The 15913-nt window shown below is 38.6% G+C and overlaps 1 protein-coding gene across 16 annotated transcripts in view; it reads left to right on the forward strand.

Moving 5' to 3' along the window:
* The window catches only part of ptprt (protein tyrosine phosphatase receptor type T), a 214112-nt gene that overhangs the window by 33813 nt on the left and 164386 nt on the right, over positions 1–15913 (forward strand). For 15 of the 16 annotated variants that reach the window (XM_057337370.1, XM_057337367.1, XM_057337369.1 and 12 more), the window contains exon 2: positions 5897–6018. In XM_057337370.1, coding sequence (XP_057193353.1) covers positions 5897–6018 — 122 coding nt within the window. Of the gene's footprint in view, positions 1–5892; positions 6019–15913 lie in introns of all 16 variants that reach the window. The other variant, XM_057337384.1, reaches the window with a different exon arrangement.

Raw genomic sequence — 15913 nt, forward strand, 5'->3', positions numbered from 1 at the left:
GGACCCGCGGTGTATGTAGATAGAAATAGCTCATTCTTAGGTAATAAAACATAACGCTTCATTATGTAAGGTCTTTATACACATCTGAACACATAGTTAATAGGGGTTTTCCTGCATAGAAAAATTGGAGGCGGCCACCTCTGTCAAATTTCGTGCCGCCTCAGTCTCTCTGTGTCTTCACAAAAAACACTGCGTGTATTCAACAGACTGTCATTTGTAACTGCAGTTGCGGGCTTAAATGAACATGGCGGACATCATTGTATGAATCAGCTTTATACATAGTATTGTACACAGCGAGTTCGCCAGTATGAACCAACCCACATTGCGATCAGAACGACTCGCAAACAATTGACTCATTTGAACCGATTCGTTTGAACTGTTGAAACTTTTCAGTCACTAGCGAATATACAAGATCAGTGAATCATTCAAAGCTCAGTAAACCACAAGAGAACGCAGGATGTGAATGAGCTTTTCTCATTTAGTAAGACTGGTTAATTTAGTTGGCCATTGTGGGCTGAAAAGTTTAGTTGAAAAGGATAAAAAAGCTTTCTGTTTGGTTAAATAAAAGTAATGTTTTATTTAACTTAATAATTGTCATTTTCATCTAATTTTTATGTTTTAAAATGTAAAGTGTTTGGTCATGCCACTTTAAGGTACGGTTGGCCTACATGTGTGTGTGTGTGTGTGTGTGTGTGTACAAGTTAAGGATGGCACCACCTCCGCCTCATTTGAGCCAGGAAAAACCCTGATTTATGTATATTATATTGCATTTCTGTCAATAGATCCTCCAAAAAATGACTCGGGGTTTAAGCTGACCTGCAACAATAACTGACCTGTGGTATAGTTCTGGACCAGAAATGGCCATCTAAAACCAGTTTATCTTTAAAATTTTGCCGATCCCCGCATCCCTTATGTACTGTCCCAATGTATTATAGAGTGAAACTGAACATCAGATGCAGTTTCTTCTAAAGATGAGAAAGGGATTTAACACAGGCTTTTGCAGTAAAGCACGCGGGGTCTGTTCAGTCCAGTGGGAAAGTTAGAATAATATCCGTATGAATCCTGCGTCTGTACAGAGACTCATTCCAGAGGTTCAGGGTTCAGAACAAAGCAAGTCCTGAGAAATCTTTGATGCCACATTTCAGCTGAGTCAACTTTCAAGTTCTGTTGGTGAACATATGGCACATGGTTAATTCTTGCCAGTTACAATTAACAAAAGACTCCAAATAAGAAATAAAAACCTTGTCAGTCGACTGCAGGATATTTGATTCAAATTTGCCAAAAGCTTGTTACATTTTCTCTTGCTCGGCAGGGGGAACGTGATCTGGCATCCGATTGAACCCTGCTTTTCTAATGCTGATATTTAACTCCAAAGTGTTGCAACCGAAGGTGTAAAATGTGATTTTAGCGAGTCGGGCTACGTGTGGATCCACAGGGGTATCGAGCCCCGTAATCCACGTAGCATTTTGAAGGCGCGAAAACCTACTCGAGCTGCACCACACTTCCCACTCGCGATGGAAAACGTGTGAATGTCTGTTGTTGGACGACTGAGTCCTGCTGTCTTTGTGTGGGTGTTGTGTGTACTAAATGAAATGCATCTGGTATATGGGGACGTATGAATGAGTTTGAACAATTAGGAAGTTGGCGTCGGGTAGGGTGGTAAATACCCGCCGTCACGTGGGTGGAAGGCCAGTTTGTCTCCCCCGCTAAGGATGGGAGCTGTCCCTTCTGTTGTAAATGAAACTGGGAAATCAGTGTCCGTCAAGCGGGCATGGCTGCACCTGTAACACAGATGATAGATGGGACAGATTTGTGGAGCACATTGGATTCGGTGGCCCGAGCCGACAAGGTTAAAGGCAGCAGGTGAGGTGGAAACAGTGGCATTAGCTCGGGTTAAAGGAGCTTTCTAAAATGAATGAGTGACAAGCCCGGTAGGGAGTGGGTGTTTGTGTCTTTTCGTGTTCTAGAAGGTGTCGGAAGACAGGAAACAAGCTAGCGTGTGATGTGGAGTTTCCTGGCGCATTGTACGGCCGCGTCAGGCCACTCTTGACTAATTCAGAGCGACAGGCTGTGCTGGGTTTCTCTCGAGGTGTGTGTGTGTACACGCGCTTGTGTATGTGTGGGTGTGTGCGTGCACACCTCGTGGATTAAATTGGCCCGCTTGCTCCTGGTTCGTGCTCCTGCTTGATCTGATTGGAGTTGTTCGGCTCACTGGAGGAGGAGGGGAGCTTTCCCGCTCTGGAACGCTGTAATCACAACAGCTGCCTGTTTCTTTCTGTAATATTTACAAAAAATGTGGATATATATATACAATGATAAAAATTTCAATTAAGAGACCACTCCAAATGAGCATTTCTAGATTTATTGTGGCCATTTCAGTCTAGTGTTGAATTGAATTTTAACAAAATCAAACCTTTGGAGTGACAAAGTCATCCAACAGCAATGTGAAAGACTGTGACTGCATGACAAGACACATGAAAACTGGGATAAAAATCAAGGTTATCACTTAAAAAAACAATTGTTGAACTTTTCCTAAATACGTGTACAAATATTACTGTTGTACTGCTTAAAGGTGAATATGAACTTGTTTTCTTTGCAGTATTTGAGGTCTGAACAAAATACAGACCATCTTTTCTGTTATTTAGCATAATTCCAATGGTTTTGCATTATTTCATAATTTTCAAAAGTGTACGAAATTTTCAAATTACAAAATAATATCAATAAATGACACTAAACGGTGTAAATAATGGGAACAAAACTCATCTGTATGGTAGAAATGACTTGAATTCAATTCAATTGAATGTTAATTGAATTATAGTAATAAATGTAATTTAACACGTTCCTTTCACGCAGCTGAAATAGAAACTAGATCAAGATGATGATATTACATGCAGCACTTGACTGCCGTATAAAGGAAGATATTTGAGCTATTATCTGTGCTTACTGACGTGGACATAATCGCTTTAGTTTCAAACCCAGCATTTGGCTTTTCTATAAATGCCGCTGGTGAAGTCTTTATGTCTAATGCAATTCAACTCCTAAAGATGAAAGCAACGTCAATATCTATGATATTAAACGGGACGAAAACTGTAGTTTAAAACAAAAGATTTAGATCGCCAGTCTGTTCATGTGACGGTAAAGTTAGCCGATGATGAGAATATAATGGGTTTACATTGCATTGTGTTGTGTTCGGCATCTACAAATAACAACAGTATGCATCTCTTTTAATGCACACAACTGTTATTCTTCAGAGTGTAAACAAACTGTTCTGTCAATCTAGCAGATGTTACCCAACTACCCCCTCCACATCCCTTCCATATCGCACATCTTCATCTCTTCTGTCGCCAAACATCATGGCCAAGTTCATCAAAGTCTCCTGATAGGGCAGCAAGGAGGCCTTGATTTGATAAACATCGTATTGACGGTGTGCCAGCAGCAGGGCGTATGTCAGCTACTGTATATTTCTCCTCCCATTGAGCTGTGAGAGAGGTAGAGGCAGATGTTAGTGATTTTGAGTCTGGATTTATTCAGCTGCCACGTCTGCTGATGATGCGCTCGCTGTTGCTTCTCTGCTTTGGGGCAACTTATCAATAATGGATCAAATTGGTAGGCGAAATTAATTAGAGGAGAGATGAAGAACTTGTGCTTGTTTTAGATTCGTGGGGAAGCGTGTGTGTGCAATGTAATCTGTGGGGTAGCACATAATGCACATTTAAATGCACAATCGACGACGATCAAAAAACAGAATCAGGGCATCTTAAACATAAACATTTATAAGTGTGAAAAATAATACTGTACTGTAACTTGACGTACGTATTTTTTTACATAATAACACATGATATGATGTGATAACACATTGGCCTCATTTTTTTCTATGCGTTTTCCAAAAGCTTGATAATTGTGACAGCACTTGTATTTTTTTTGAAAGAATTTATGTTTTAGATGCTGCATGCAATGGTGATCTTTTAAATGGGTAAAGCACAAAAATATTTGTATATACTTTATATACCTACACATATACTGTATGTATGAGATCTTCCTGATTGTTTTTCATTCTTTATTGAACTAGGTTAAAAAAAACAGGTTTCCAAAAGTGACTTGGCCGAGAAAGCAGCAACATTTAACAAATCTATTGATATAATTGGCCACGTCCAAAATGCACTTTATGTATGATGGAAACTATAGGTCTGGGTGTCATGACTGTTTACTTCATAGCCGTGATATGAGCCATGGTTTACCAAAATGATGCTAGACCTAATTTCTTCTTTATAACAGCTGTCTAACTCAACCCCAGCGGGTCGACGTGTTCCACAAAACCACGTCTTTGACTGCTTAATGATTTCCCTCTTTAGTTCGTTCGCCTATCTGGTGGCTCCCCCTGGAAACGTCTGAATATTTTAGATTTGTTGTTTTTTACGTTTGTGCGATTTCTTTGAGAATATCTTTGATGTGGTTTGATATTCTTGCCGGTATTGTAAGATCCGTCTTCTTTCAGCGCTTATGGCAAATTTGTGATTTGTTGCATTTTAATCCTCTTGTGCAGCTTAATACACGAGGGCAAATTAAGACGGCGATGAATATTCTGTCCTTGAAATATGCAGGAATGTAAATGTAAGTGTGCCGCGGGCAAACGTTTCATCATGTTGAAGTTGCGTTATTAACAAGAAGACACACTAAAGCAATTTCCACATTGTGTCGTATGAGAAAGTAAATCTGTTAGATTTAAGGTTGTTTGACGCGTTGTCACCACCCTCCAAAGATTGGTAGAAGGATAGTTTGAGAAAAGGATAGAAAGGAATAGTTCACCCCAATATGAAAATTCCTTCATCATTTACTCACCCTCGTGTCATTCCAAACCTGTGTGACTTTTCTCTCTTCTGCAGAACACAAAACAATATATTTAGAAGGGCGTTGGTAACCAAAATAACATTGGCCCCCGTTGACTTTCATTGTATAGACACAAAACTACTAACACATTTCTCAAACTATCTTAATTTGTCATACACAGGTTTCGAATGATATACTGTAAGGGTGAATAAACGATGAAAACATTTTGATTTTTGAATTAACATTACAATTCTAAATGCAATTCATTTTACCATTAGTAGTGTTAATTTATATGAATTATGTATTATTATTATATAATTTATATATTACATATCATCATTGACAAAAAACCTCCATGTACTATATTAATACGTTATACTTTATAATATTTTCTTATTTCCTTATTCCCTTATTTCTATACTGTTTATTCTAAATTTGTTTTCTGGTTGGAAAAGAGGGGGGGACACGGGGGGGGCGGAGTTCTACATCAAAATGTTTATGATCAAGATTTTTATCTTTTATACATGAAATGGCATCTAAACACTACGCAAATTTTCTATATACTTAAAGTGGCATTTTCTCCATCTATGGTCTAAAAATATAAAATATGTGCCCAACTAGAGTCCCCCCAATGAATCTCGGCCATTTCCACCACTAGAAAGCTAAAAGCTGCTTTGCGGCACTGCAAACAATGCAAAGCACTAAGAAATCTATTCGAATGGAATTGAACAGTTGACAGGGGGTCTCACTGTGCATTGTTTCTCATTAGCCTCTCATTAGCCGTGACTATATTAACAACATATCACAGCAGACTCTCGTACCGTCCTGCTAAAGCTAAGTATGGCAAAGCTCACGGTTACGATGCTAGAAGACGACGCCTTAAACCGAGTACATTTAATTAGTGCTATTTCATTCTGCCTTTTAATCCTTAGCTCGCGGCTAGCATAAAGCTTAATGCGGTGGAAAATGGTGTTTTAGTGGAGATGAAGTAATGATGGTACTCTGTGGCTTAATCATGTTGACATATGCCATCTTCTCCCCTTCCCTCTCGTGTTGTTTCTGCAGGCAGCTGTTCGTTTGAAGAGCACTACAGTAATTGCGGCTACAGCGTGGCGTTGGGGACTAATGGCTTCGCCTGGGAGCAAGTCAACACCTGGGAGAGACCCTCCATGGATGCCGCGGTTCCCACAGGTATGAGCGCGGTGCAACTTCATCTTTCACTTTTACTTTCTCTTTTCATACTTTTAAAGCGACAGCTCATTGTTGATGCCCAAAACCAATTCGAGTGTGCAGACAGATGTGGTCACTATGATGTGCGTTCCACAAAACCAAAAGGTTTGTGACGGATTTGCTGAATGCTGGGAGTGGATTAACAGGTTAAGCGATTCCCAACGATCCTTTCTCCTCACTCATCTCTATCACCTCTCTTTAATTCTCTTCACTTTCTGTCTCATTCTCCTTCTGTTATATTGTGGAGGCACTTTGGCCTCCCCTCCGTCTGGACGTCTATCTCTCCCATCCCATCTCTCTCGGAAACTCGGCAGCAGTTCACAGCGAGACAAATGGCAATCAAGTTGGCTGTCAGTCTCACTCAGTCGTCTCCTGCAGCGCTCAACAACCTCTGTCTCGCTGCGCCCTCAAAGACAATAGAGTCAGCTACACAACTGCGTCTCGCCCACGAGCTTATTTAACCCCGTTTGCTCCCTGCACACTACATCTGACACTGAGCCGCTGCGGCTTTCACACACGCCGCAAGAAAGATGTTAGATCCTTATAAATGATCATTTTGGGTTTAGTTTAGGCCCCTAAAATATTGTGGAGTCATATAATGAAAGCACCTTTGACGGAACAGTGGTTTGTTATGGTGTTCACATATGATTGGAGTTTGATAAGTCAGTGTTTTCCAACTAGAATGTCACAGACATCAACGAGATGAAATGGAGAGCAGATGGAAACTTTGGCTTAAAGGGACAGTTCACCCAAAAATTCAGATCTGTACGAATTTCATTGTTCTGTTGAACACAAGAGAAGCTATTTACAATAATATAGGAAACCAAACCATTCTGGGGCACCATTGACTACCATAGTAGTTTCGTTTCCTACCATGGAAGTCAATAGTGTTCGGTTACAGACATTCTTCCAAATATATTCTTTTGTGTTCTGTGGAAAAATAAAATGTGGGTGAGTAAATGATGACAGAATTTTCATTTTTGGGTGAACCGTTCCTTTAAGTCTCCTCCGTCTCTGATGTCTCCTGAGAAAAAGAGCCAGAAATCTCATAAACGTCTCCATTAGTTTCAGAAGAGATCTCAAGAATGTCACAAACTGAGCTCAGATTTGCCAAGTCTACAATCAAAAGTCAATATTATTGAGGTTTTCGATTTGAAATGAAACGTTTCGCATTAAATTGATCTAAAATTCATCAAATCCACATTATAGCTCGTCCCCTAAAATACTCTTAATGTATTTTAATAATTGTCTCATTTGTATCCATTTCTGTTTCGGCTCAGCCATTCTAGGAGAAACATCGGAGACAAAGTTAATGAAATAAAAGCCGAGAACTCCATGAAATCCCCCAAGCTGTGAAAGAGCAACATCTAATTTTACTCCGATTTAGGTCTACAGCCAGTGTAAAGGCCTAAATCAAAACCGATCGAAACCCCCACATTTAAGAAATCAGGGTCATCATCAGCATCAAACAAACTCCAGGAGAAAACATCAAAGTCTACAGATTTTTTTTCTCGATCGAGGGCACTACCATCAGGCTCAATCTGATAAAAATACACAAGCACCCATTAATAAATAAACGTCTGGAGCAGCACCATCTGCACGCGCGTAGATGTCATCATGATCTGTTTGTCTAACCAGGAGAGGAAATTGGGCCATGGCACGATCCTTCCGTCATTAAACCCCACGGAGACGTGCGGATATCAGCCCGTCTGTCCTCTGTGATTGTGGGCGGCACTTAGCGCAATGTTCAGCGAATTACACGCAGCGTGCAGAAGACTTAATGAACACGATCGGTTGTGGAGTTAAGGAGAGGGAAATCTTGATGCTCAGAGGTTGCTCTTACAAAGCTCACGAGACTTAAAGCGGATTTGTGTCATTGCTGCTTTATTTGCAATCAATGTCATAAGAAAAAAAAATCACAGATGAGATCTTTTTTAATATTAAAAGACATCAATGAGATTAAATGAAGAGCAAAGGGAAACTTTCGCTTACGTCTCTCAGATATTTCTCCTAAAAAAAAAAGAGTCAGAAATCTCACAAACGTTCCATTAGAGTTTCAGAAGAGATCTCACCAATGTCACAAACTGAGCTCAGATTTGTCAATTCTGCAATCAAAAGTTAATATTATTGAAATTTACCCAAATCCAGATTATTTTACTTTTACAATCTACATTCATTTTACACCTCCATACTCTTCGTGTATTTTAACAAACTGTCTCATTTGTTTCTCTTTTAATTTCCCTTAAAGCGGCCCTAACACATGCGGTTTCTGCCAATCTCATATTAATCTTGAGTACCTATAGAGTAGTATTGCATACTTCGTATCTTCGAAGAGTATTTAGTTTGATCACATTTATAAAAGATAGATACAGCTGTACGATTATTTCCGAAAGCATACGGCGCGCGCGGGGGGGAGGGGTAGGCTGAACTATAGCACGTGCGCACCCATTGCCAACAAAACACAGACATCAGTTTCAACGCATGCGGTTCATGTCCGGCATCTTTTAGTGCTGGGACGGCTCCATATATCAGTTTCAAACGATCTCCAAATCCAGCGTTATATCCACTGTTTATATAACATTCATCACCCAAATGCAGTGAACAAACAAACACCTGAACTTCGTGAACGTATGCTCTCTCTCTCTCTCTCTCCTGCACACAAGTGAAAGTGATGTCTGCGCATGCTCCTTCTCCTGCTCTCCTAGCTGCCGCGTGGGCGTGCCACATGCTTTTCCGGGAGAATTGTCCAACAAGGGACTAAGAAAAATTGTTACGAAACAGTTTTATATGATCGAAAAAAACTTTCTGAAACCTGTACGATCGCTGTTGGTGTGTATCGAGCACAGAAATACTACGTAATACGCCCAACTCGTTTTTTGACAAGTTGACCATGTTAAGCATGAGAAGACAGCACGTTTAACATTGTAAAGAAGTCAGAATGCATGACACACCGTTGCATCACCCCTTTAACTATTTTGGGAGACAAAGTTGATACGATTGATACGTAAACATATTTTTCCCAATGAGACTCTCGATTTGCTTCCTGTTTAGTCTCATTGCAGTCTATGAGACACAAATGAGGTTTTAAAGAGCTCTACATGGGCCGAAAGACAAAAGGCAGGAGGTCAGAGAGGTGGTGAGAGATGATGGAGACTCAGGTGTGGATGAGAAGGTGTTATTGTATTCTTACAGGAGGGTGAAGAGGCCTGTCAGTCACCGCTGTTTCTTTTCATTCCTCCGTGGACCGCGGGGTCACGGGCATCAATACAATCCATTCTTCTCATTACTGCAGCTCTCAGGGGGTTTCACAGACAAGCTCCTCCAGAGAAAACACGACTTCTCTAAAGTGTTTGTGAATGAATGCTGCGGACAGGTGCACAAGCTCTTATGTGGCAGGCTGGGTGAGGACACAAATGGAGAATTTCAGTGGCAGACTCTTCTGGTTGTTTATTAAAGAACCATCAGGGACCAGTTCTGTACCATAGTATACTATAGTATCATCCGTTTTGATGTTTAAAGTAGTAATTCACCCAAAAAATAAAAAATGTTTAGTGGGTTAATAAATATCAAAACGAAAAAGCAAAATCACAGGTTTTTGAGAGAGGTGCAGCATTGAATATTTTTGCTCATTTAGTGAAACTGAAACCAAAATAAACACATCCAAGTGATACAAACTGTCAAAACTTTGAATCTCATAGGTTCTTGCTTGTCTTGTCATGTCATATGATGTTTTCTCACGAGAGATGCGTAAATGAGATTTAAAGTTATCGACGTGTTGCCATATTTGAATTTAGCGCTCTAATTTGCTTATTTTGGTTTCATTTTTGCTAAATAATCTTGAAATATGTGTTGTTTTCTCTCACAAACCTGTATATGTTTTAACCAATTGGAGTCATTTGGATTACTTTAATGATTATGTACGGGCTTTTTGGAGCTTTATATGGATAGTTCACCCCAAAATGAAAATTCTGACAAAGAACACAAAAGAAGATATTTCAAAGAATGTTGGTAAACAAAAACCGTTGGTCCCCACTAAAAGTAAATGGGGTTCAACGGTTTTCTGTTACCAACATTCTTCAAAATATCTTCTTTTGTGTTTTGCAGAAGATAAAAAGTCATACAGGTTTGAAATTACATGAGGGTGACTAAATGATGACAGAATTTTCATTTTATGGTGAACTATCCCTTTAAAATTTAGAATCTCGTAAAAGATGACGACAGCATTTTAATATAAAATGATTTGTGTTTAACTGAAGAAAAGAAGTCATAAACATCTGGAATGGCGCTAGGGTGGTAAATTATGAGAGAATTTTCATTTTTGGGTGAACCGTTCCTTTAAGTGAAGTTCAAGTATGCTGAAGTTTGGTAGTTTTGTCATTTTACTCCAATCAAAATCGTTTTCAGACACATCAAACTCAATTAGTTGTAATCATGCCAAAGCCTGTTTCACGCGTTTCATTTCATGTTTGAAATATTAGATTAAGACGTCTCCAGTGTTGCGTATTTTTAGACTGTCAGAGGGTCGCCGCTGTGCTCTCTAAAAATGAAAAATCCTTTCGAATGGTTTAGACATTGAGCAGCATAGCAATATATTTCATTTATAAAACCTTTTGAAATCTTTTACGGACTTAGTGAGGTGTGCTCAACGTGTTTATTTTCAAATGTGTTTACACTGCGTTTGACAGACAGATGAAAAGCCCTCGGCCTAATTTTAGTTTTCCTTCACTTTCTTTCTTCCGATTTCTCATGCTTGTCTGATATTTGTCTTACCATCTCTTGCCTCTGATTGGCTAAAGCTGTCAACAAATCATCTGCAATCAAAACCCATGTCTCAGATCTGTCATTTAATCATGACAAATGTTTTACATGCGGGCGACCACTCGGGTCTCCACGGGCCCTTTACGTACAATGCAGTTTTTGGTATGGTAATGGAGTTGTGAATTATGGGTTGTCTGGGCAAAACTGCAATAATGTGCTTGTTATAAATGGTTGGCGAGGGTAAACGGCGTTGTTAGCCTTTCGCTTTTCCTTTTTTCGTTTACGTCTTTTTTTGTTCTTGGTGATGATTTGAGGGCTCTCATGGGCCGCACTGCTTGATTGCGTGTCTGATTTTTTTCTCTTTACGATTAGTGCGTGGGGTTGAAAAGGTCATGACTGAAGATAAATTGACAGGGAAAGAGCTTTACGCAAGCGGTTGAGTAAAAACACACAGATTAGTCATATAGATATGTTTACAAACACACACACTTGGACATACTCATGTTCACACACACCAATGTTTAAAGGGATAGTTCACCCAAAAATTCTGTCATCATTTACTCACCCTGATGTCATTTCAAACCTGTATGACTTTCTTTCTTTTGTAGAACACAAAAGAAGATATTTTGAAGAAAGTAACTGGTAACTGAACAGCGCTGGCACCCATTTACTTCTATTGAATGGACACAAAACCAGTGCAAGAGAATGGGTGCCGGTTTCCAAGATTCTTCATAATATCTTCTTTTGTGTTCTGCGGAAGAAAGAAAGTCATACGGGTTTGAAATGACAAGAGGATGAGTAAATGATTTTCATTTTTGGGTCGCTTTAACTTACAGTAACATTCCGTCTTAATATGATAAGTGCATTGCATTTAGAAATATATCTTTTATGTTTGTGCGGTCAGAAAATGACAGAGAATGATTATTTTCAGGTAACAGCCAATCAGAAACCAAGAACACATTTTAATTAGTATGAGACTCTTAAGGGAGCCCTTTTTGTGGCAGATTGATTACCATTTGTATTACCATGGTTTTACACTATATTTCAAGTTATATCATTTGCTTATAGTTATTTATTATGGTAAGACCATAGCAAATTTGTTTCTAAAAAGGTTACTGTAGTTTAAAGATGGTTAAATGGATAGTTCCAAAATCCCCCCAAAATAGAAAATTCTGTCATTATTTTTCCCCCTTCATGTCATTTCAACCCTGTACGTGTACAGTATATGAGTCTTTCTTCTGTGTAACACAAAAGAAGATATTTTGAGAAATGTCTCGGTGGTTTTGTGTCTATTCAATTGAAGTCAATGGAGTCCATTGTTTGTCTTTCAAAATATCTTCGTTTGTGTTCTGCAGAAGAAAGAAAGTCATACAGGTTTGTTGGGACATGAGAGTAAATAACTTGTTTGAACTATCCCTTTAATTTTTTGTAAGGAGTCTATGGTTCTTAACATTAAACAGCCTTATAAACATTAATGTGTTAAACCTTATTGAGACACCTAGAAGAAGAGCAAGGACCAAGGGTTTCCAAAGCTTTAAAGGGATAGTTCATCCAAAAATGAAAATTCTGTCATCATTTACTCACCCTCAGGTTGTTTCAAACCTTTTTAATTTTTTTTTTTCTATTTTTTTTTTTTAATTTTTTTTGTATTATTTTTTTTATTTTTTTTTTTTGGTTTTTTTTCTTTTTCTTTTTTTGTATTAAAATTTTTTTTTTTTTTGTTCTGTTGAACACCAAATGAGATATCTTGAAAAATGTAGGAAAACAAAGAGTTCTCGGGCACCTTTGACTAGCATTTAATTATTCCCACTGTGATATTCAATGATGTCTCGGAACTGAAAGTTACTAACATTCTTTCAAATATCTTTCTTTGTGTTCATCGGAACAAAGTAATTTATGCAGGTATGAAATTACATGAGGGTGAGTATTTTTGGGTGAACTATCACTTTAAGTTTGCCTGCGTGTCTAAAAGATTGACAGAACAAAAGACAAAACAGGCAGCTTTAGAGAGCGTAGCTTTAGCAGTCTATCTCAGCACACATCACTCTTGTTTACTGATTTCCAGGCTCCAATAAAGCAAAGCAGCAGCTTATAAGAGTGTCCTGCTGTGAGCTGCTGGAATGAAGCTCTCACACTGGGGACCCGACTGCTAAGAGCCCTCCACTCTTCCCTATTCCTTTCACACCCTCCTCTTTTCCTTCCTCCCGCTCCCGTATCTGCCGAATTCATCACACCTTCCGCTGACACGCTGCTTTCATTAAACCTTTCTCTGGCCCTCCACTGACTTACATCACTTTGTTCTGGTTTACATGCATCGACGAACACACTCCGAGCGACGCAGACTGGCACACTTACGCACGGCTCGCTCGGCGGGACAGAACGCCGCTGTGCGGCTCGGGTCAGGAATCAGAGATTGTGATTAATAAGAAAAAAACACGTTCATTAAAAAACTAAATGTTTGGTTTTCCACTTTGCGTCAGGGTTTTCACACATGCAATCTGGATTTTCCTTTTTTTAATGATGTATCAAATAACCTGTTCACCCTTCAATTTCAGCCTAAATTACATATTCAATGTGTTAAAAAACCATCATGATGTAAAAAGCTTCATTAGGACTCTTTATGAAAAAGTGGTTTAGAATAATTTCAGTATCGTTTATTTTCTTAACAAAGTTATTAATCAACCTGTTCTTTGATTCCAACGTGTTTTTTTAAGATTGGGATCCAAAATTCCCTTAACGTTATAGACTTAGTGATACTGCAAGACTTCTGTTCCTCTCAGCTTTTGTGTTTGACAGACATGCAGACTCGAAGGCCCTGTGATCGTCTGTCAGAATCATTCCCTTATACTTCAAAACATCCATCTTTTTATCGTATCACTTATGTCTTCATCTTCTCCATTTAGTAATCCTTTTGTCTAGTGCTTGGATAATACAATTTTCGAATCACATCTGTGTCAGAGTTCATGTTATCCATCACTTGTAACAGAGGCCGGCGTTTTGCTGTCTGGTGACGACCTTGACAAGCTTGTGGTTGTGTGGTCTTCTTTTCCTGCATTCCCAAAGAAAAAAGAGGAACGGGTAACCATGAGTCAATGCCATCGTTTGACTGGCAGAGCATTTTTAAGCCATTGCTGTCAGAAGCAATATGACCCCAGAGAGAGACGGAGGGAGTTTAGGATGGACTGGTAATATCTGTTTTGTTTTTTTGTGGTGAGGATACAGTAACATGTATGCAGCACAGGCTTAATAAGGACAAAATTAGAAAAACAATAGTTTACAATCTGCTTTAAAACAATTGATGGTTGTGAATGGGTGGATCATTATACCTGCCTTTTTCCAACAACTGTATGTTTTTGTATCATTTACATTGTACACATTTATACGAAATCACCACCTTGTAAAATAGTTACGTTGTCCTGTAAGATCAGGTTGGAAGTTGGTCATATCATATTTTTAGCCACTCACACGACGTAAAACACTTTGTAGGGCTGTTCAACGATTAATCGCATCCAGAATAAAAGTTTCTGTTTGCATAATATAAGTCTGTGCAGTGTGCATATTAAGTTTGTATTTATAAACACATGCATGTAAGAAAAACAATAAAAACATAATTAAAATGATATATAAATATATACATGCAGATATTTCCTAAATAAGATACATGTATGTGTACGTCTATGTTTTTATAAATACAAAATAAATATGCACAGTATGCACATATTATTCTGTAAACTCAAACTTTTATTCTGGATGCGATTAATCGTTGACAGAACATTTTGAAACTGTGGAAAAATGTAAAATGATACTCTTTACAAACAAAATCTACTGAATCAAATAATTTTTTAGAATTAAATAATGAACATTGGAAATTAAAGTCTGTGCATAAGAAGAAAGTCATTGGTCCAAATTGAACCCTCAAGTTCATTTTAGAAAAGTTCTTGTAGAGCATTTTTTGTGAAAGCCTATCAAGCTTCAGTATTAGACTAAACATCTGTTGAGCCCTTCTATTTCAGATTTTTTGTTTGTGCTTTTAATTGATTAAGGACGATATTAAAAATGTTCTACATATCGTTGTCATTTATCAAGTCTGTGCAAACTAGATTTAATCACAGAGATGGGGAATTGTCGCTCATTAATCCTTGTATTAGTGATGAGACTTTTAAATAAACAAATGAAAATATTCTGCATTGTAATTAAACAAATACAGTGTCTTGCTCATTTAGAGGGTTGCGCACATGCCGATGAATCACACGCATCTGTTATTGACAGTTTCATATGAGTAAATGATTCTTAAGGGATATTACAATATTGTGTAGCTTAAATAAACTTTGAGAGGAGCTTGTTCTTTTTTTGCATTGTGCCGTACGTCTGCAGCCTAGATCCTCACACCGTGTCTACACCGGACGCGACCAGCGCGACACGACAAAAAACATTGGAACACATTATCTTTTTTTTTTTTGCCCACACTAGAGGCGCCTGTCGCAACCGGTGTAGACACGGTGTCACATGTCATTATTTCAGGATGAAGGAAGAATTTTTTTTTTTGTAGGTTAAAATAAGCCAAATCAACATCATATGAACATGGTGTACATTTACTTGCTTGGCTTTAGTCTGCTTTCTTCATCTTTCATTAGTCCCTCATTGTTTCTTTTGTTTTCGCTTTTAAAATCTCTTTCCCGAGCATCTGTTTAGATTCTTCGCCTCTTGTTCCACGCGCTGTCACAATTCAGCAAATTGTCCTCAACAAATCGGTTAACTCACTTCACATTACATCTGTTTGAAATGATTTTATGAGACACAGCACCTTATGTTCCACCAAATTTCATTCACGGGGGCCATTTCTTCACTGGAATAGTTTAATCCGAAATAATGTGACCAGAAAGATTACATTGGGCTGGCAGAGAGAGGGGCATAATTAATTTGATGGTGACTTAATAAATGCGGGGTGACATATGAGACACTGGAAGGCATGCTTAACAAGAAGAGGAATAAAAATGAGAGAGACAGACAGCAAGAGAGAGAGATCGAGAGAGACCGTCTCTGTCCACAGATTGTGAAACAGACAGCCGGGCCTGAGGCGATGAGAGGGCCACTTTAC

Source organism: Triplophysa rosa, linkage group LG7 (genome assembly GCF_024868665.1).
Source record: "Triplophysa rosa linkage group LG7, Trosa_1v2, whole genome shotgun sequence".
Classification (NCBI taxonomy): domain Eukaryota; kingdom Metazoa; phylum Chordata; class Actinopteri; order Cypriniformes; family Nemacheilidae; genus Triplophysa; species Triplophysa rosa.